The sequence below is a fragment of the Tenrec ecaudatus genome, chromosome 4 (assembly GCF_050624435.1).
Source record: "Tenrec ecaudatus isolate mTenEca1 chromosome 4, mTenEca1.hap1, whole genome shotgun sequence".
In the NCBI taxonomy this organism is placed as follows: domain Eukaryota; kingdom Metazoa; phylum Chordata; class Mammalia; order Afrosoricida; family Tenrecidae; genus Tenrec; species Tenrec ecaudatus.
In genome coordinates, this window is record NC_134533.1 from 38,440,127 (window position 1) to 38,460,737 (window position 20,611).

Consider the following 20,611-nt stretch of genomic DNA (forward strand, 5'->3'; position numbering starts at 1 on the left):
CTCTGCCTCTGACTTCAGGCAGCTGTTTGTCTTCTGTCTGTGCCGCTTCTAGAACACTGCACAAGCCAGAGGTAACCGTTCTTGAGGGCACACCAGCCACTCTGCCTGACTCAATCTGATCTCATTTGATTCTTTAACGGTGGGGAGGTGGGGGTGGGAGGAGCTATGGTTTTCATGAGACCAGGGAGATCAAGTAATTTCCGAAAAGTTATCTACCTTATGACTTCTGGGCTGTGCTGAGGCTGAAAATGATAACTTGTGTTATCACCGGGCTCAAGGGAAGCGACCAGTACGTACCTCTCCTGGTGCTTAGTGAGGATGGCCCAGGGCCGGCAGTGTTTTGTGGTGTTGTACACAGGGTTGGGACCAATCAGAACCGACCCACTGGCACCTCACCGGATCCATTTCTCGGGAGGAAGTTGTGGCGAATTCTGCTTCTGTACAGATTAAAGCCATGGGGGACCCGGTGGGGGCGGTTCTACTCTGTACTAGAAGGTCCCTCTGAGCTGGAATGGACTCGACGGGCATGGGCTTTGTAAAGCTTTCCAAGGTTTGGTAACTGGTACACTTGATCATCAAAGAATTGGACACACAGCAAAGACAATAGGAATCTTAGCAACCAAAGTGTGTTCACCCTAAGAAAGGCGTGTCCCCAATCCATTTCCTTTTCCATAGAAATATGAGTCTGGTGGATGAGGGAAGATTGCTAATACAGTGGCTCTCTCTGTCACAAAGATACTTAGCAGTCATTCTTGATGTCCCTGTGAACACGATAGGGAACAGGGTACACGCCGAATACTTAAATGGATCTCTGCCAAAGAGTGTGTGTCAAGCCGCAGTGGGGCCTAGTGCAGTGTTCTGTGCAGGAAGGGGGGAACAACGAGCCTCCTCTCCCATCTCTGAAGCTGCTTGCCCCTGATCCACACACTGGCACCATTGCTGGTGTTGCGCCCAACACCAGTACCGGCGCATAGTAGGCCTCTAAGACAGAACCAACCCAACACTGCCTGAGTGTCCTCACGGTCGCCGCCACGTCTGAACCCATCGTGGCAGCCACGCTGTCAATCTATAGTTGCCCTCGTTGCAACGCTGTGAAATTCCCGTGATTGCCCCGATTATCTTGGCTGACTAGTGGTCAAATCCCCTTTCCCATCAGTCAGCTGAGTCAGGCATCTTATCTTCCAAAAAGGAGTTTTACTAGGCAACAAAGAGGAAAACAAAACAGAACAAGTTGAAAACCTTCTCTAAAGCACCGGTTATTTATGATAAGACAGTCCAGCCTGCCAGGCTTGGTGCACGGGCCTGGCTGTGTGTCGTAGCAGACTTCCTTCACGCCCCTTCTCCTTGTCCGACTAGGAGACAGCAAGTTGTTACACGTATTTTTACCCAAGAAAGATGAGGCTTTCTACTCCCGTGAAGAAGGACAGTCTCGGAAACCCATTAACGCTGGTGACTTGTGTCCATGTTGGAATGGACTGTCCCCTCATCCAAGCACCTAGATTTTCTATAATGACTCCCTCAGGTTGTCCCACGGAGAGGCTTTCTCGAATACTATCACTCCCGGAATGCCGGAGAGAGCTGTTTTAGGAATATTGTAAGGGTAAGAGATGGGTCCTGCCAGCAGCGTTTTCTCTTTATGGGAACACAAGAGAGGGTCCCTTTCCTATGAGAGATGGCAAGAAATGGGGTTGGCAGATCCAGACTTAAAAAATCTTTCAATGGTTGGCAGTGACTGCCTTAGAGATCTGAAGGATAAATGTATCGTCTTGAGTTCTAGTTTCCAAAGGCCGTGTCTTCCAGCTCAGGGCTGCAGATACCTGCCTGGGCTCCATGCTTGGTGCAGGTGAGGACTGGAGACCTGATTTGGCTGCAGGAAGGTCGCGTTGACCCCAGTGCTCAGAAGTTAGAGCGGTGGCCTGGGGTGCTAACTCTGGGTGCTCAGAGGCAGCCACGGGCCTGCGAGCGCTATGTGCGTTTGACTACGTGGGGATTTAAAAACATCGGGCCTGTTTTTAAGCCATTTGGGGGTGAGGTATGCACTCTGCAGTCTTGAGCGTTTCTGCCCTTTCCCCATCACCAAGGGCTTTTGTGATTGTGCTTCTTGGCCTACCACCCACACCTTGACAGAGATAGACAGATAAATGCCCCTCCGTACGGGCCAGCCCTCTTCCAGGAACCATGGAGTTCTATTCTCGGCCCTTGGCAACATAGCACTGACCAAGAACTGGATGATCCGTAAGGTATAACGGAATTAAGACTAAGACACCACTTCACACTGGGATTGTTAGAGAACCATAACTCAGTCTTTAAATCCCTGGGGGGGCGGGGGGGCCATGTGTACAAGGAGTTCGACTGAGGCCATTCCGGGGCATTTTTATGGACGCTACATTTTACTACGCCCTGAGTCCAGAGGATGCCAAGAGCGAGGGCGCCATTCCTACCAATGAACAAACAACGCCGGAAACCAAACTTACTGCCATTGAACTTACTCTGTCTCTCAGAGTCATGCTTTGCTGGTGGGTCCGAGATTTCGAATCTTTATGGGAGCAGAAAGTCTCCTCCTGCTGCCCACGAATGGAATTGTCTGCCCAGAAAACTAGTCCTGCGTCCCGCTGCTTGCGACAACCAGCTAGAAGAGAAGGATGGGGGTTGGAGCAGATGGACTCTCTAGATCTTTTCTACTCTGGTTTGTCTTTGGTTCCAAGACCACCCACCGGCTTTCCTTTGCTTCCCCTAAGAGAATCTTTATCACGTTAAATACTCATTGGCCCTCGGTGTTTTGGACAAGCCGCGCAGTGGTGAATTGCTGGTAACTCCGTGGAGACACCAGCACCAGTAGGCAGTGACATGTGAGTCTGATAGAAGAGTGGAGTGGCATGGTCGGCAGGAAGTCATGTGACTGGTTGCTTCTTTCGTTGTTTGGTTGGTGTCTGGTCATCAGGACCAGGTCATTCCTTTTGTGCATGACAGCACTTTATTCCTGGGACACTTAACCTGAGGAAAGTCTGTTGACTGTCTCTCACCCTTCGGAACCCAGACTAGTTGTCCTGGTAGGAGGTCCTAAATCCTGCCTTTTGAAGGCAGAACTTGAAAGAAAATTGTACTTCTTTTATTCTGGTGTTTCACAGCCCTCAAAAATATGCAAGTCTCATTTTGACTTCAAGGTGGCATCTCTTCTCAGCTTCTGAGGCCAAACATTCGGCTGGGCTACCCTGGTCCTGCCGACTTCCTGCACCCCGATGGCCACAGACACCAATTCTCACTCCCCCGTGTTCATATAATCGTAGAGAAGGCACCCAGGACCTCTTTCTAGCAAGCACATATGTAAGGTCAGAAAGGTAGACACTAGCTGGGTTTGCCATTTCTCCTTTAATTACCTTCATGTGCTTTGCCTTGGTTTGTCTGTTGGATACATGTCCCCGCAGAGATGTCAAGAATGTGGACATTTGAAGGTCATAGAGATCAGGGGGCAAGTAGATTGAGGAGAAACGGAAACACTGTCATCCATCTACCCGAGCTTGCCGTCATTCTCCATGCAAAGGAGACAGACATTCTCTCTGCGAGGTTGGAATCAGATGGAAATGTGAAATCTCCCAGTTGCTTGGTTCCAGGATTTGGGGCCGTTTCAGTTCATCCTAGCATATGTTCTTCCCTTCGGGAATTCTCTCCTGGGGATCAATCAGAGTTAAGCCTGCTTTGGGCCTTCAAGGTGAATCCCGTCAAGCCGACTATAGCCAGGTAGCCAATTACCTGCTCCTGCTGCTGCAGGACTCCTGGCATCCCCAGGGAGGCTAGGACAGGGCATGGAGGTGTTTTTTCAATAATCAGTTGGGGCCAATCTCATCCTGTGGCTTTAAAAATGCTAATGCATGAGTTCCCCCTCCAGAGGGATTCTTTGTTTAAGCACCTTTGTCTAGTTCACAAGAGCCTCCCTGGAGCTTTGAACTCACTGCCACTTTGTGGGAGAAAGATGAGGCTTCCAGCTCTCATGAAGAAGCACTAGAACAGCTCTCCTCGCCACGGACGGTGGCCGGGGTCTGAGTCACCTTGATGGCAGGCGGCGGTGGCATAGTTCACAGTTCACTTGCCGAAAGAGTACAGCTCAATTCTGAAAGTAGAGATAGCTAGGTAGATTTATATTCAGAGAGTTGTGCAATTGAAAGTGCATTTTTAGCTGTCATTTCCCATTTCTCGCCAGCCCTCAGTCCCGTTGCTGTGGTTTCAGGAGCTGTGGAGTTGACTCCAGTTATTCATAGCAACCCTGTGTGTAACAATGGAAACATTGACCAGTCGTGTGCCATCCTCACAACTGTTGCTGGTCTGAGCCCACTGCTGGTCATCGGCTCGCTGTTGGAACCCATTGTTACAGCCATTATGTCAATCCATCTCTTTGAGTCTCTTCCTCTTTCTCACTGACCCTCTACGTTAGCAAACACAATGTCCTCTTCCAGGGATTGTTCTCTCCCGATAACGTGTCCAAAGTTAGCAAGATGAAGTGTTCACCATTCAGAAATTCTGGCTGGGCTCACTCCACAATGCATTTGTTCATTCTTCCGTTAGCCCACAGCATTTTCGGTCTTCACCAGCACCAGAATTCAAATGCCCTCAATTCCTCATGCTTCCCTTTTCGTCGGCGCTTCCACATGCGTAGGAGGCCATTGGAAAGCCGTGGCTTAGGTCAGGGGCACCTTAGTTCTCCTAGGGAGATCTTTGGCTTGTGTAGATTTTCAAGGGGTCGTTCGCAGCAGATTTGCCAGGTGTAGTATGCTGGGATTCCCTGCCTGCGGTTTCCGCTTCCCTAGTCAATCCTGATCCTGCTTTCTGACTCTGTAGTCTGCCCATTCTACACGATACAATGAAATGGAATAACATGGTGTGTGATCTGTTGCCTTTGCCTGCTTTCACTTCATGCTTACGTGTTGTAGCCTGTATCTGGCCTTTCCTACCTTTTCATGGCTTAGGAGCAGTCCACTGTACATATGGTACATTGAGGTTCCCCACTTACCAGTGGGCTGTTTCGATGTTTGCTAGAATGGAGCATGCTGCTGTGAGCAGTTGCAGGTCAGTGTGTGTGTGTTTGTGTTGTGTGTGTGTGTTATAGATACGTGTGCCTTCCTCCTCCGTATGTATTACTAGGAATCGAATTTCTGGGTGGGCAGTACACCTCAGTGTTTCACCTGTGGTGGGACGGCCACCAGAGGAGCAGCCCCACTTCCTCAAGGTGCTCCTGTACCTCCGCCCAGGGTTCTTCTAGACGGAGGCTCAAGTGCTGCCAGCAGTGAGAATCCTCACTCGGAAATCAAACCCCAGCCGGTCGGACTCCGCCATCGTACCTGCCGGAGAGAAGGCTTCTAGAGCAGACCACCCACCCCTTCCCAGTTGTTCACTGTCAAATGCCGCCCCGTCAGCTCTCACCGGGAAGCCGTCCACCTGAGGACGAGTTGGCTAATATGAGAGGATGATTCAGGGCCCACCTAAGGCACTGTCCACAGGGAGGTACACCGATCTGGAAAGCTGATCTGTGGGTTAAGCAGGGCCGTGGCATGTAAGTCCCCGCTTCTGAGGACGAGGCAGCTCTTCTTGTAAGTGTCATCACTTTTCTGGTGTGGTCTGGTAAAGACTGGGTCGTGAGGGGCGACAAATCCCCCGTGCACTTAGTGTGAAGCTTGAGGCATGCTGCTCATTCCTGAGAGATGGTCACAGCGGTCAGATGGGAAACAACTTGCTGGGGATGAAATTCTGCCTGGGATGCTCCCCTGCCTGTCTATGAGAGGCATGGCCCCGAGAGCCTGAGGACCAGGGAGGGCTTGCCTGATGCCTTCACCCCAGGCTGGAGCCCGGCTGCCCTGCACAGAGCTCTGCTTCTGAAGTCTCCCTGTGGAGGGAGGAGGGAGGCAAAAGCAACTCTTGTTGTCTTGGTTGTTTAGACAAACATCCCCGAGCAGCTGCAGGTAAACATTTCCACATGGAGACTCCACGCCAGCCTGAGCCTTTTTCTCAATTGCTTGTGTTCGTAGCCACAGCACGGGGTACGAGAGTGAGAGCCACACCACGCCCCTCCTCTGCGGAGCCCAGTACAGGATCCACACCCACGGCGTCTTCAGGGGCATTCAGGTGAGTAGCTCGGGACGCTGTACTCTCCAGAAGACTCCTCGCCCTCTTTGGCTTTCAACGGCCTTCCGTTTCTTGTTGATGGCCATTTGGCACAGGCAAGACTGTTCCTAATTATGGACTCCGCGGTGACATCAAGGACCCCTCCTCTTCCGTTCTGATAAAGGCTTCCTTCTCTCCCAGTGGCCAATGAAGTCACCACTCCCCTCCTGACAAAGACCAAGCTGCTTCCTGCAGAATGTCTGCCTTCTTCCTTCCCTGCGCCGCTCACCTTCTCCAGGGTGGGCATCCCAGCCTGGCGTGAGGGGGCCTTCAAAAAGCTCGTAGAAAAAATTCCATTAATTAAAATTCCGTTGATTAAGTTTTCCTATAAACTCTTTGAAGCTCCCTCACATTTGGGCTAATTGAACTTGACTTCTAAGATTTGATCTGCATTGCAGAAGGCGCAAAGGAAAATCCTAGCTTAGTGATGATATTTGTGTTTGGGCAGTTTTCTACCTCCCCCAGGACCTGTGGTAAGTTCTATACATGGATTTTAGAAATGTAATCCTCAGTACACCCATATGAGACAAACAAAACGAGACAAAAACCTAAACCCATTGCCATCAAATCAATTCCAACTCAAAGAACCTGATAGAATGAACAGAACAGAATGGTCCCTGTGGGTTTCCCAACCTATCCATCGTGACAGGGGAAGAGAGACTAGCCTTTTTCCATCAGAGCAGCTGGTAGTTTCAAACTACTAACCTTGAGATTAGCAGCCAAACGCTTAACCATTATGCCACCCAGACTCCTCCATTGGACATAGGAACAGGAGACAGGAACAACGATCCTCATGTCATAGAGAAAAGAGAATGATGGTGACGTCCAAAATTTCACAACTAGTAAGTGGGAGGGCCGAGAGGCAGGTGTGCCAGGCTCTACAACTCTTGCATTTAACTAGCCTGTTTTACTGATTCCTGAGAGGTGTCGAACAGTGAACGCCGTTAAAGAGGTGTCCAGGGCAAGTGAAGAAAGTAAAGTCAAAGTGTCCTAGAGTCTGGGTTTGCGTGTGTGACTTCTCTACGTGACTCAGTGGCTGCAACATGACTCACAGCTGCAAAGCTTTCACCAGAATAGTCAGTACCCCAGAAGTGAGTTGTGTGTGGGCCAGACCCCCCGCAGGACTCGTGCAGCCTGCAGCTGGAGATGCTCTGATTAATGTCTCCGGTAGCGGGCCCGGTGCTGGGACAGCGTGCTCCCTCATCCCAGGCCTCCCAATGGTGGGAAACCAAGGGCAGGGTTACACAAATACGGAAACCCGTGGAGGCTCGCTCAGAACCAGTCATCCAGTCTCGCCCCTCACATACCAGCACGATCCTCCACCAACACTCTGACTGACATTAACAGCTCGATTTTATATACTGTGGCCACGTGCACTGCCTCTAGGATGAACTTGAGGAAATGAAAAGTGCTTCCTTTGCCCTCCTGCCCGCTGAGAGAGCTCAGCTTGTCCGACCCCCCACCATGGCCGCCAGTGAACTCCAGCCTGGACCAGCATCATTTCACCACCTTCTCCTTTGCGTCCAGAGGGTACCAAGTCAAACGCGGCTGGCTCACCATTTAATGTCCGTGCCCCATCTCGTAAGCGATACGTATCGAGAGCGGTCCTGTGTCACCGCAGGGCATCATGAAACCTCATGATGAAGGGAAGGGTCAAATAAGAGCTAGAGCCTCGCCTGGATAGAATGGAATTCCACCAGGCTGGGAACTGGCTCCGCTCAGGCATGGTTCTGGCTCTTTCTTACCACAAAGCAAGGACTTGTTCCGGTGTCCGCTGCCTACCCTCTGCAGCCTGGTGGCTCCGAAGGCACTTCCTGGGCTCTGGGTTTGTGGGTCGTTAGTCCTGAGAGCGGGGAGAGGAGCTTGCTTCTCTGCTTCCTTTTAATGGAAGATTGGCAGACACACATGACCACGCCTCCCAGTACAAGGGGATCGAGAGAATGTCCTTCGAGGGACATGGGAAGTATGTGGAGGGGCTGATGGGTCCAACAGCATTCTCTGGCGTCCGTGCTGACACCCCTTCACAGACAGGAGGCCCACATCGCCAGGACTCCTTTACACGTGAGGGTCTGTCAGTTTGGGGCTCTTTCTACAGCCTTCACATTTCCCTGTAATGAACATGTACCCATCCATTGCAGATTCCACCCAAGGTCTTTTGCTCGTGTCCCCCAGTGGGTGGAATAGAATCGAACCTGGAATTCCAGACTTCCAGACCTCACCGCTTCAAGTGCGAGACAGGACCAACGAGGAGCGCTTCTAGTCACAGCATTTGTGTCCGGCTGATAGGCATCTATTAGTGTGTCTGCTGTCAGCATCTGGGCCGTGCAGGGGAATGGTTGTAGGCCACAGAAGTGGCATCCCTTCTTTGGCTGCATTTCGGCACTCACCTTCCCCAAGGTCCAACGTGAGTCCTCTCCTCATGTTCACAGTTAACTTATAGCCTCCCTTCCTCTCACTCTGTCACCTTACAGGATGTCAGACGCGTGCCTGGAGTAGCCCCGACTCTTGTCCGGTCAGCCTCTGAGACCAGTGAGAAACGCCCCTTCATGTGTGCTTACCCAGGCTGCAACAAGAGATATTTTAAGCTGTCTCACTTGCAGATGCACAGCCGGAAGCATACTGGTAAGTGTGTTCACGGTCCGGTCTTGTTGCAGGTGGCGTCTGGGCAGTGATGGTCAAGTGCTCCAGCTCCAGGCACTCACCCCGATGAGGCCGTAGGTGCCCGTGACAGACCATTTCCGGGATGGAAAGTAAACATTGCTTTCCAAGGGTCTGGCCAACTCATCTGACTGCTGTCAAGTCAATTCCGACTCATAGTGACCCTATAGGGAATAACTTCGAAAGCCTCAACTTTCTCCTGAGGAGCGGCTGGTGGATTTGAACTGCTCACCTTGCATTGAGTAGCCCAGTCTGTAAGCACTATGCTAGCAAGGGCTCCTGGTGGAGAAGATGGAAAAGGCTGCAAGGCTATTTTGCAGGCTGGTTGTCCATGATCTTTTTTACGGAAGCCTTAAATGGAAGGCACGGGACAGGGTGGGGGTGAGGGCGAGACCTGGTTTCATCACTTAAGTGGTGAGAACTTGTAAGTTACTTAGCCTCTCAGAACCTCATTTACTTCTTGTAGAAAACAGATGATAATTAGACCAATTTAAATGAACAAAATCATAGACTTGTAGCACTTCGTAAATGCTGATATGCCAATTAAAATCAGTTGTCATCAAGTTAATTGCAACTCGTGACGACTCCATTATGTCATAGTAGAACTGTGTTGCATGGAACTTTTAGGAGCTGGATTTTCCAAAGTAGCTTGCAAGGCCTTTCTTGGGAGTTTTCTTGAGTTCGGTGAACTCAAACTCCTAGGCTTTCGGTTAGCAGCCAAGCACATTGACTATAGACTCTCTTGGTGGTGCCGTGGGTTAAATCCCAAGGTTGGGCTGCTAACACCAGCTGCTCCAAGGGAGAAAAAAAATCACAGTGTTAACAATTGTAGTCCTGTTACCATCTCTCACGAAGAAGAACCAACTGCTCTGAAAGAGAGTACTCTAGGTCCCAGATAAAGTAGGAGAAAAATGTGAGCTGAAACTCAAAATTATGAAGAAGATTAAGCTTCTTGGTTGCATAGAAATTGATGAGACCCTGAGTCTCTGGCCCTTAATCACTCTCTAGGCCTGGGAATAAGCAGCCTAACGATAAATAGTCTTCAGGGAAGAATAATTCCAGGGAAGAGCACGTACTTCAGGGTAACCAGCCATTTGAGATACTAACGTACAGTCCTCACTGAAAGGCAGCGTTCAGTGGGGTTGGGAAAGCGGGGATGGGGAGGGTGGGAATGGAAACGGGAACAGGGAGGAAGTGGGGTCGGGGATGTGACGTTGTGGGGATTGCAGTTAATGAGATGGAACATGATTTTTATTCATTTTTGAGTGAAAAACTGATGTACTCTGCAAGCTTTCACCCAATTCACAATAAAGCATTAAAAATGAGAGAGAGGGAGAGAGTGGATGGTACATGTGTTCGATGGGAAGTCAAGGAGGCTAGGTGTCCCCATAGGTCCGGGTGTGCCTCTGGGAAATAATTAGCCTGTGATTGCTGGACCCCTGGAATGTGACCAGCCATTTCACACAGGTTTGCACTTGGCCTGTGGATCCTAGATGGGAGTGTGGTTGGGTCTTCCCGACAGGGAAACAGTGAAAAGACAATGTTTTCCCAGAGGGGAATGGTGACTCTTTCCACAACGGAAGGACTGCGTGGTCATTATTATCGCCTTTATTCTTTTATTGCAACTGCTGACTTCCAGGGTACAGACGTTGGACGAAATCTTCAAATCCTTCATTTTTAGCATTAGTGGTTGATGGGTAAATTTGAATAACAATTCTATAAACTGGCTTTCTTTGTAGGTGTATGGACATTAAATTATATCACTGATAATGCTGGAATTCAGGATAGATCTTGACATCTTTTTGATGATGAATACCACGCAATTCTCCCTGAATTTGTCCTTCCTGGCATCTGATCATCCAATGAAAAATGGCCCAAAACAGTCATTTTTGACTCATTAATGCCTGGGGTATCAATATATACATGTTGTTCTTCCTTTTTGACACTTTCTAACTTCCTAGACTTCTATTTTATACATTATATATTTTATTCGTCCATGTTTTCAGCTGATAACTCTTATTTTGAGTTCTGCCACATCAACAGATAAAAGGTTTGAAATATTCCATCCACATCATTCAGGTTGATTGTTTTGAAGACAAAGCTCTTCCCCAATTGTATTTTGGGTGCAGTCTGCAATTGAGCAATTATGTACTTAAGATGGAGTGATAATTACTGATGATTGGAATGCCAAAGTTGGAAATGAAGAAGGATTGATAAGTTGGAAAATGTGGCCTTGGTCATAGAAATGGCACAGGAAATCACATGATAGTTTGGAAAGGCCGATGACTTACTCCTTGGAAACACCGTTTTCCAACAACATAAACAACCACTATATACATGGCTCTCCCCAGATGAAGTCCAGAAGAATCAAGCCAACTATATCTGTGGGGAGAGATGTTGGAGAAGCTCAGACCAGGGTCCAGTGTAGAACAGACCACCACCTGGTCTTCAAGCTGAGGTGAAGAAAATTAATGCAAGACCACATGAGTCAAGCTACAACCTTAAACATACTCCACTTGAATTTAGAGACCGTTTCAAGAGTAGATTTGAGGCACTGAACGCTAATGACAAAGATCCGACCAGTTAAGGGTGACAGTAAGCACGTCAATGCATGAAGAAAGTGACAGTCATCGAAAAGACAAGAAGAAAATACAAAAAGTAATGTCAGAAGCGACTTTGAATCTTGCTCTGTAGAGTAGCTATAGAGGAAGGAAGCATGAAGACAGCTGACCAGAAGATCTGAAAAGGTGACTCGAGCAGACAAAGCGTACCAATAAGGTATGTAGCGACTGGGAGCTTGAAAATCAAAAGGGAAGGGCAGAGTCAGCGTATCGCAAGCTAAAAGAGATGAAGGGAAAAAATTCAAACTTTAAGCTGAAGTATTGAAGGATTTTATGAGCAAAGTTTTGAACAACACAGAAAGCAATAAGATGGAAGATGGAAAGAAAACCCAGTCACTGTACCAAAAGGAATTGGTTGATGCTCAACTATTCCAGGAGGTACCATATGATCATGAGCCAGTGCTACTGAAGGAAAAAGTCCAAGGCCCACAGAAGGTATTGGTTTTAGTATCATATGAAAGTAAAATTTTGTTGAAGGTAATTCAAAATTGGTAACAGGAGCACCTCAACAGGGAATTTCCAGGAATCCAGGCCAGATTCTAAAGGTGTGGGATGGGGGATATCATTGCTGGTATCAAGCAGTCCTTGGTTGAAAGCAGAATTCTAGAAAGATGTTTATCTGTGTTTAATTGATGATTAAAGGCATTGGACTGGGTAGATCATAACAAATGAAGGGTAACATTTCCAAGAATTGGAATTCTAGACCACTTCATTGTGGTCACAGACCAAACAGAACAGAGTGATTGAAAATCAGGAAAGTATGTGTCAGGGTTCTATCAGTTTACTAATGCAGTCTGTATAGCAAGCAAATAATCCAAAGAGCTGTACTACATCTATGACGAACATGGCATTTGGGTTGAAGGAGGACTTGATAACAACCCTCGATGTGCAGATGCCACAACCTTGCTTGCGGAAAGTTAAGAAGGCTTGAAGCACCTACTGCTGAACGTCAAAGACTACAGCTTTCATATGTATTACACTTCAAAATAAACAAAAAGTTCACAACTGGATCAATAGCTCAATGGACCAATGAACAATGTCACGATAAATGGAGAAAATAGTGAAATTGTTAACGATTTCATTTTATGTGGGTCCATAATCGACACACATGGAAGCAGCTGTCAAGGAATCACATGACTTGCATTGGACAAATTTACTGCAAAAGACTTCCTTAAACTGCTGGAAAACAAAGATATCAGCTTAAGGAAGAAGGCAGGCTTAAGACAAGTCAAGGTCATGGTATTTCTAATCACCTTATGTGATGGATTGATGCATTTGAATTATACAGTTGATGAAGAATAGTGAAAATAGTAGAGACTGCCAGAAGAAGGAAGCCATCTGTCTTGGAAGAAGACGTATAGCCTTCATGCTCCTTAGAAGGGAGGACGGTGAGACATCGTCTCTCATACCTTGGACATATTATCAGGAGGAACCTATACTCAGAAGGACGTCAGACCTAGTAAAGCGGAGGGGAGAAAAGAAGAAGGCATGTTGGCATCTGACTATCCTGCAGGCTCTCCTTGAAATGATTCAGTATTTTATTTCTATAAAATGACAGTACAAGCTATTATATTAAGTCACTGACATTATGCAATTGCTATGATCCTGGCTATCTGCATGCATTATTTAACCACTCCCACCGCTCCAATAATAATTGTGGAACCAGGATTCAAACACCTGCCTTTTTATTCCATGCCACTGTCTGCTTCCTCTAAGAGATGATAATCTCTTTAGAACCAAGACAGTGTAAGGACAGAGATCAGAACCTGGAGAAGCAGAGAAGAGGAGTTAATTTGAACTAGGACCATCTGAGGAGGTTCCTCAGACAAGGAAGGACTTCAGGCTAACCACTGAAGGGCGGAAAGGTGGGACAAAGGAAGTCAAGGGTGAGCAGAAGTCGAGAGAAAGTGAAGGAAATGGAGTAGGTGCAACTGTCTTCCCCAGGTTCTGGAACTGAAGAAGGTAGAGACAGACTTGGCACACACTACGCAGAGGTAATAACTGCTGTAATCAGGGGATGAAGTGTTTAAACCTGAACACGAAGTTCCCCAGAAGGTATTGCAGAGTGGCATCTGGGAGACTTGATGAGTAGAAATATGGACAGGAGATGAAGGGCAGTTGGTAGGCATCCATTATGTGAGTCAAGTGGACACAGATTTAAGGAATGGTGTTTCTGGAATAGTGGGAATATACATTATCAGGGAAACAGAAGCAGTCACAAGGCTGCAAAGTTAACTAGAGGCCATTCAGCAGCCCAAGAACCTGACTGATCTTGGGATGGCTTGCTCCCCATCCCGGAATCCTGGTGACTCAGAAGTCTCATAAGGTGGTGGAAAGACATGGGGTTGCTTGGTGCTCTTGGGCTCAGTTCCCAGGGCTTGGCTGAACTTTCTTTAAAGAGGACAGGGGTGGGGTTCTGTGCTCTGAGGCAGGAGGTTGTGAAATCACACTGCTGTCTTTTCTCTGATAAAGGCAGTGGCAGGCTGCACAGAGTGACACTGTCAGGGATGGCACCAACACCATCATGGTGTTTTTGTTCCGTGTCTCTGCAGAAATTTGATTTATTCTTGTAGCTAAGCAATAAAACTTTTCTTGTAAGCCAAACTTACGGGTATCAATTTCAAACCCCATACCAAATTCACTGCCATCAAGCCAATTTTGACTCCTATCAATTCACCGATAATGCATGAAAATCAGTGCTCTGTAAGGTAATCCAGTCAGAGTGAACATTATTACCCAATTACAACGAAGCTTCAAATCGCGTGGTTACCCCTGCACTTGTTCAAAGCACTAGCTATTGTTTTCATTGCTACAGATACTTTTATAGGTGTTTTTGGGGCATCATGGTTATGTATTAGGCTGCTAACCACAAGGTCAGCAGATTGAAACCACCAGTTGCTCCTTGGGAGAAAGATGAGTCTTTCTATTTCTGTAAAGATTTCCAGTCTTGGAAACCCACAGGGGCAGTTCTAACTTACCCTATGGGGTCACTCTGAGCTGGAATAAACTTGATGGTAGTGAGCGATGCTTTATATCCTCCCAATTATATAAAATGCCTTGTGTTCTAGCTACTCTATTGAGTTAATTGGTATTTGTGAACCTATATCAATAACGTTTTCAATAATGCAGTTGTATTTAAAGAAAAATTAAAAAGGGTTTTAATTTTCACTTAGTTACTAGTAATTTAACAAATAATTCAACATAGATTTGCAAAACGAATTTCTCCTTAGTATTCATCTACCCCAAGAAACATTTGTATTTAAGCAACCTAAAGCTGTATCTCTCATGATTAGAACCGATCATAACAGTACTGAGGATTCTAGATGATCTGGTACTGGAGGAGGTCCCTGGGGGTGGTGACCCTCGTGATGCCCCCAGATAAAGGGCTACCAAGATCTTTCGACACAGTGCTTCTGGTTTAACTTGAGCGCCTCACACCCGTGGGTTGGGTATGCTTGATTGGGTAATGAGAAATCAGTAGAAGAGAGCTTCACGTGCCCATAAAACACTTACTTTGTGGTATTTGGCTCCAAGCCACATTGATCCCAGAAGAGAGGCCTCAGTCTCTGCCTAGGACTTAAGACTTATTGGGTGTATTATCAGTCTAGTTGTAAGCCCTTTACATGGGCGATTGGTGTTTCTTCTGTTCATAAACTCTTTTGAGGTGATCAGGTTGCTGGATACGTTTCACATTAAGAAACTATGCCTCCCCTTGAGTTTAAGCAGCAGAGCTAGGTTTGACTAGTGTTAGATCCCAACTGCTGCTAGACTCCTGTTGCCTTCTGACTTTGAGAGATGATGCTCTCTGTTCACCCTCTTCTAGCCCCCCGCTCTATGCCCATGGTCTAGGAACGTATACCCGCCGCACAAAATCACACCAGTTCCCTTCAAGTTCGTTCTGACTCGGACAGCCCCGTGTGTGCCACGAGTAGACCGGTTCTCCATGAGTTCTCAGTGGTTGATCTTTCAGATGTCCCCTGCGGGTGGACTCCGACCACTGACTTTTTCGCAGTTGCTGCCACCACCCTGCGCAGTGCTGCAGCTCACGTGCCTTGAGCACGTTTGGACAGTCTGAACCGGAGAGACTGCCTTCTCGTTTCCAAGATTGTTTTTAAATAGAGTATGTGTCTTCCCCAAGGTGAGAAACCCTACCAGTGCGACTTCAAGGACTGTGAGCGAAGGTTTTCTCGTTCAGACCAGCTCAAAAGACACCAGAGGAGACACACAGGTTTGTAGGGTTGCTTCCCATTGCTGGGATGGGTCCCTTGGGCTAGGGGTGACCGTATGGCTCCTTTTGATGACATATAGACGAGCGGGCCAGCCCTGTGGTCAGGTCTTCCAATATATGGTTGTTTTTATTAATTTCTGGGAATTTATCTTAAAACAAAAAGGCAGGAAAGAAAACTATCTCCTATGTCTTAAGACCACAGAACAGCGGATTTCCCCTAGTGGTTGGCCGCGAACTACAGCAGGCATCTGAAAGAACGAGGGTGGTGGAGAGCGGAACCCCAGTTGTAGCGTGTGATTCACTTTTTCTGTCTCTGACACGGCTCCCCTCTCCCAGCTGGTGAGAATGTGGACATTTGAGGTTAGGGAACGGTTGTTCCAAGGGAGAAACAGGTCCTCAAGGATTCCTGCAGCATCAGGTGGTTTCCGCTGGGCCTGGGGTTTTGGGAAAATCCCAGGGAGAGGCAGAGGATGATGCAAGCACCCGGATTCTTCAGGCTACAGGCAAGTCGGTCTTGTGGGCCTCACTGCGCCTTGACGTTAGGGCCGTGGCTAGACCTTCTCTGTCCATCTAGGTGTGAAACCATTCCAGTGTAAAACTTGTCAGCGCAAGTTCTCCCGGTCCGACCACCTGAAGACTCACACCAGGACTCATACAGGTAAAACAAGTGCGTAAACTTTTCTTCACATTTATTTTTCATTATTTTTAAAAAACGGATGCTAAAGTTGTTTGTGAGAGATTGGAAACGACTCAAGTAAAAGTTTTAAGTAGGTAGACTCGGTGGGGAGGATCAGTAATGCATGGCTGGTTTTAAATGATCAAGGGGAACATTGTTGAACTAAAAGGAAGGGGGGAAATTCAGGAGAGAGGTGTGTGTGAGTGTCTAGAATTATAAGGAGGAGAGCTAGATCCCTACCACCCCCAACTAGTTGAATCACATTTTCATCACTTTGTTTGATAAGATACTCAGACTTCCTGTCCCCCCCAAAAACAAACAAAAACACCTTAAACATTTTGACTGACCTGAGACTTGGTCCCCTGAGAGCTCACATTCCATGACACTGTTTTCAGAGAGTTGAATCCTTGCTTTGCCTAAAAACCGAATTGTCCAATGAATATCAGCAAGGAGATGTGATGTCCTTCATGAGAAGAGAGAGAGGGACTAGGGTGCGCATTCACTGGCCACTGAGTACGGGGGCTTCTTGCCAAGGCTGGAAATTGCACCACCTTTGTGGTAAACCTTGGGGCCTTAGCTCCTTTCGCCTCACCACATCCTTGTGAGGAGAGTCAGGTAGGCATGCTTTGCCTCTGTTTCACAGATGAAGACACTGAGGCATGTAGTGATGAGATGATTTCTCTAAAGCCACAAGCTAGTAAGGAGCAAACCTAGTTCTACCCGCTGCCACCAGCCCCCCTTCTCCCACTGCCTTCTCTGTTGGAGAAAGACTATGGCTCGCCCAGAAGCGCAGGGAGGAGAGATTCAACAAGAGAGCCACAGTCAAATGCCCCTGAGAGGCTGAGAAGGATTCAGACCAAGAACCAAAAGGGTTGGGATTTGCCTATTAAAATAGAGACCTTTGAGCCCTGTGGTGGCGTAGTGGTTATGAGTTGGGCTGCTAACCACAAGGTCATCAGTTCAAGGTCACCAGCCACTGTGTGGTAGATGAGGCTGTCTACTCCCATAAAATAGAGACCTTTGACAGCACAGCTGGAGCTGGGGAGGGGAGCAGAGCAACTGTGAGTGGACGGTGAAGACAGATGGGGCATCATAAGTACCTGTGCAGGGCTAGCTCCTCAGCCCAAAGAGGCTGCCCCAGCAACAGAACCAGGGCGGCCACACAGACTTGGTGTCTGGCTCCCCTGTGTGGGGTCCTTCGATGTTGCCTGTGTCACTTCTTTGAAGTAGTCCTGAGCTCACAGGTTGGGAGGGAAGAGCCCTCATTCTTGAACCCCTTGTGAAATCTGCGTGCCTGTGAGTGACTTATGGTGCCAGGAGATGGTCGAAGGCTGTATTTAATTTCCCCCTAGCTCGACACCTGGCGCATGTCTCCCTGTGCTTGTCCTGACCAGTGCTCATGAAGGTGTAGCACAGCCATATCCCGAGAAGATCCTCTGGGCGGTCTTGGGGTTGGTTCCTTTGGCATTGTTATTTGGGAGAAAGTCATAGCTTGTATCCCAGGATGGCTGGACCCATGAGGTATGAGGCAGGACAAGGTACCGGCTTCAGAGTTACACAAGCCTGAATTTTGAGTCCTGCCTGGATCTGCCTCGCACCAGCTGTCACCCTCATCTGTAGAGTGCCGAGACTAACACTTCTCACACAGGGCTGCTGGGAAGCTTGTGAGGCGATCTATGGAGATGATTTACCCAGGACAATTCTTGGCATGCTTCATAAGTGCTTTTAATGCGTGCTCATTGTTCTCCCAACAGAGGATGAGCCTTGGAAGGGACTCCTGGGGGCTCCTTAGATAGAGAATCAAGCTTGTTAAAAATCCCAAAACGTTTGCTTCAACTCGAATCTCCATGTTAGTAAGGATGGCACACTGGTAATCCTTTAAGGCAAAAGAAACAAGTAATTGATGCCCGCAGGCACCAGCATTCACTTGGAAACCCAGCCCATCTAGAATATCATCGGCGACTGCATAAAGCCACAGACACCCCATAGTCCTAGACATAAGCTCTCAATACTCAGGCAACTCTGGGAACCAGGCCAGGGCCGCACACCATACCTTTCTGAGCCTTTGCATCCCGGTCAGCTCAGTGCTGTCCTTCCTGAGGTGGCCGAAGGGAGCGCTTGTCCCTGGCCCACAAGCCACTGCAAGAGCTGTGTTTGAGGCCAGATTGTCTCTCCCTGAATTAAATCCGCATTATGGAGGCATTTCTACTAATTAGACTCATCCCCCCTCTCCCATTTCCCCAGACCGCTGATTCGGCACTGTTTTATCACTTCCACCGACTCTCATTGCTGAGGGCCCCCGAGGTGCGGCCCTGTTAAGGCTTCCTCGACCAGGGAGCCCGTTCCCGGAGTTAGGGAGCGTGCTGGGGAATGCGGAGCGGGTGCCGTGTGATGGTCGGACACAGGCCTTTGGGGACTGACGGTGTCCGGGCTTCTGCTGCAAGTGTCTCTGACTGGCGATTGTGCCCACAGGTGAAAAGCCCTTCAGCTGCCGGTGGCCCAGCTGTCAGAAGAAGTTTGCCCGCTCAGATGAATTAGTTCGCCATCACAACATGCACCAGAGAAACATGACCAAGCTCCAGCTGGCGCTCTAAGGGGTCCGCCCGCGTCCCAGGCAGGACAGTGTGTGAACTACTTTGAATTCGGACTTTAAAATCCTTCCTCACTCGCCTCTCAGAGAGAATGGCTGTCGATCTTCATCCAACCTCTAAGACAAGATGCCGGCACCACTGGATCCTACCAGGTTGGCCCGGAGGCTGGTGCTCTCGGTTTACCCACCAAGCCCTGAAGAAGTGGTTGCTGATGCCCCCAGTTAGGCAAAAGCCCAGCCTCCCTCCGTCTGGATTCTCCACTGTCAGGAGAGCCACAGTTGATCATGTGCCCCCCTCTCTGTTTCCCTTTAACCTGCATTTTCCCGAGGAAAGGAGCCGTTGAACCATTTCCATCGTGGAGTATTTATAGGCCAGGGCATGTGTATGTGTCTGCTAATGTAAACTTTGTCGTGGTTTCCATTTACTAACCGCCACAGCAAGAAATAAATCAGAGTCCAAGGTATTGGGGGTGAGACTCAGCCGACATTCTGGAGGTCAGGCAGGCTGCGAACCTGGAAGGCAGGATGTCTTTCTATCAGGCAACTCTTAAAAAAAAAACCCATGTGTTTCAAGCAGCTGAAAAAAGAATCAGAACTAACCAGTACCTCACTCTAGAAATGGATACACACAGATTGTAACCAATCAGTTAATTCCATTGTAACCTTAGCTCAATGCTCTTAAGAAAAACTGCAGGTGGAGATCTGATATTATGTTTTTGTGGTTCATTTTTTCTTTTTTTTTTTTTCTTTCTGGGAGGGCCAGGGATATTTGAGTATTTGCATCAAGATGTGGAGTTCATTTTCATCATTTGGGGTATCCTGGCATTAAGTTGTAAACATTTAAGTGACTTTAAAGAAAATAGGGGCTGGTTCAGGATCCCCGCTGGCAAACCTGTTCCTAGTAACTTAAGTACCGTAACTTTGGGTTGATAAGTATATGTGAAAAAAAAAAATAAGACTTAACTAGTGCTAGGGAGTTTATTGTGTAAAGGTGGTTGAGTGTGTGTGTGTGTGTGTGTGTGTGTGGCTTTCTTTTTTTAAAAATAAGGACTATGTTATTTACTATTGCTGGAAATGATTATGTAAATAGATGTGTATATATACCTGATAATGATTTGCTCTTTGATACCTAAATTTAGAAAATGTATAAATCTTAGCAGCATCACTGTCTGGGTGTTGATCTTACAGCATATTGTTGCTAACACTGAACCATGTAGCCTGCCTTTCTCACTGCGCCCTCAATTAAAGTCCGTTCAAAGGGAAAGTGACTCGCTTCTCTGCTGTGTTGTGTTAGGACAAAAGTTAGGTTCTCCATCCCCTGGGGCCCAGTAGAGCCTCTTTTAAACAGGTAAGAAGATGTCTTGGGGGATGACCCCTAAAAAGTCTCTCCTCATCCTGAACCCACTGTGGGATCCTGGACACCAGAGGGGGCGCCGCATCCACACTGGATCAAGAAGGGGTTTGGGGGGGAGGTGTGTGGGGACTGCGTTTGAGAGTTTTCTTTTAATCAGGTTACCATCGCAAGACATCGTATCTTATTCCAGATGGCCCGGAAAAAAAGAATAGAAGGATGCTAATGAGAATTGGTCTTTTGAAAAGTTCACGGCTTACATCACGGGGGTCAGGAGGGCATAGGCTGGACACCTAGTGCAGCTGAATTTACAACGGCCGTTGCTATAAATCAG

General features: G+C 47.9%; 1 protein-coding gene across 4 annotated transcripts in view; it reads left to right on the forward strand.

Moving 5' to 3' along the window:
* The window catches only part of WT1 (WT1 transcription factor), a 51,988-nt gene extending 31,794 nt beyond the window's left edge, over positions 1-20,194 (forward strand). For 2 of the 4 annotated variants that reach the window (XM_075545938.1, XM_075545940.1), the window contains 5 exons: positions 6,018-6,114; positions 8,625-8,775; positions 15,571-15,660; positions 16,235-16,318; positions 18,809-20,194. In XM_075545938.1, coding sequence (XP_075402053.1) covers positions 6,018-6,114; positions 8,625-8,775; positions 15,571-15,660; positions 16,235-16,318; positions 18,809-18,930 — 544 coding nt within the window. In that variant the 3' untranslated portion in view covers positions 18,931-20,194. Of the gene's footprint in view, positions 1-6,017; positions 6,115-8,624; positions 8,776-15,570; positions 15,661-16,234; positions 16,328-18,808 lie in introns of all 4 variants that reach the window. The other 2 variants (XM_075545939.1, XM_075545937.1) reach the window with 1 other exon arrangement.
* Positions 20,195-20,611: the final 417 nt, after the last annotated feature.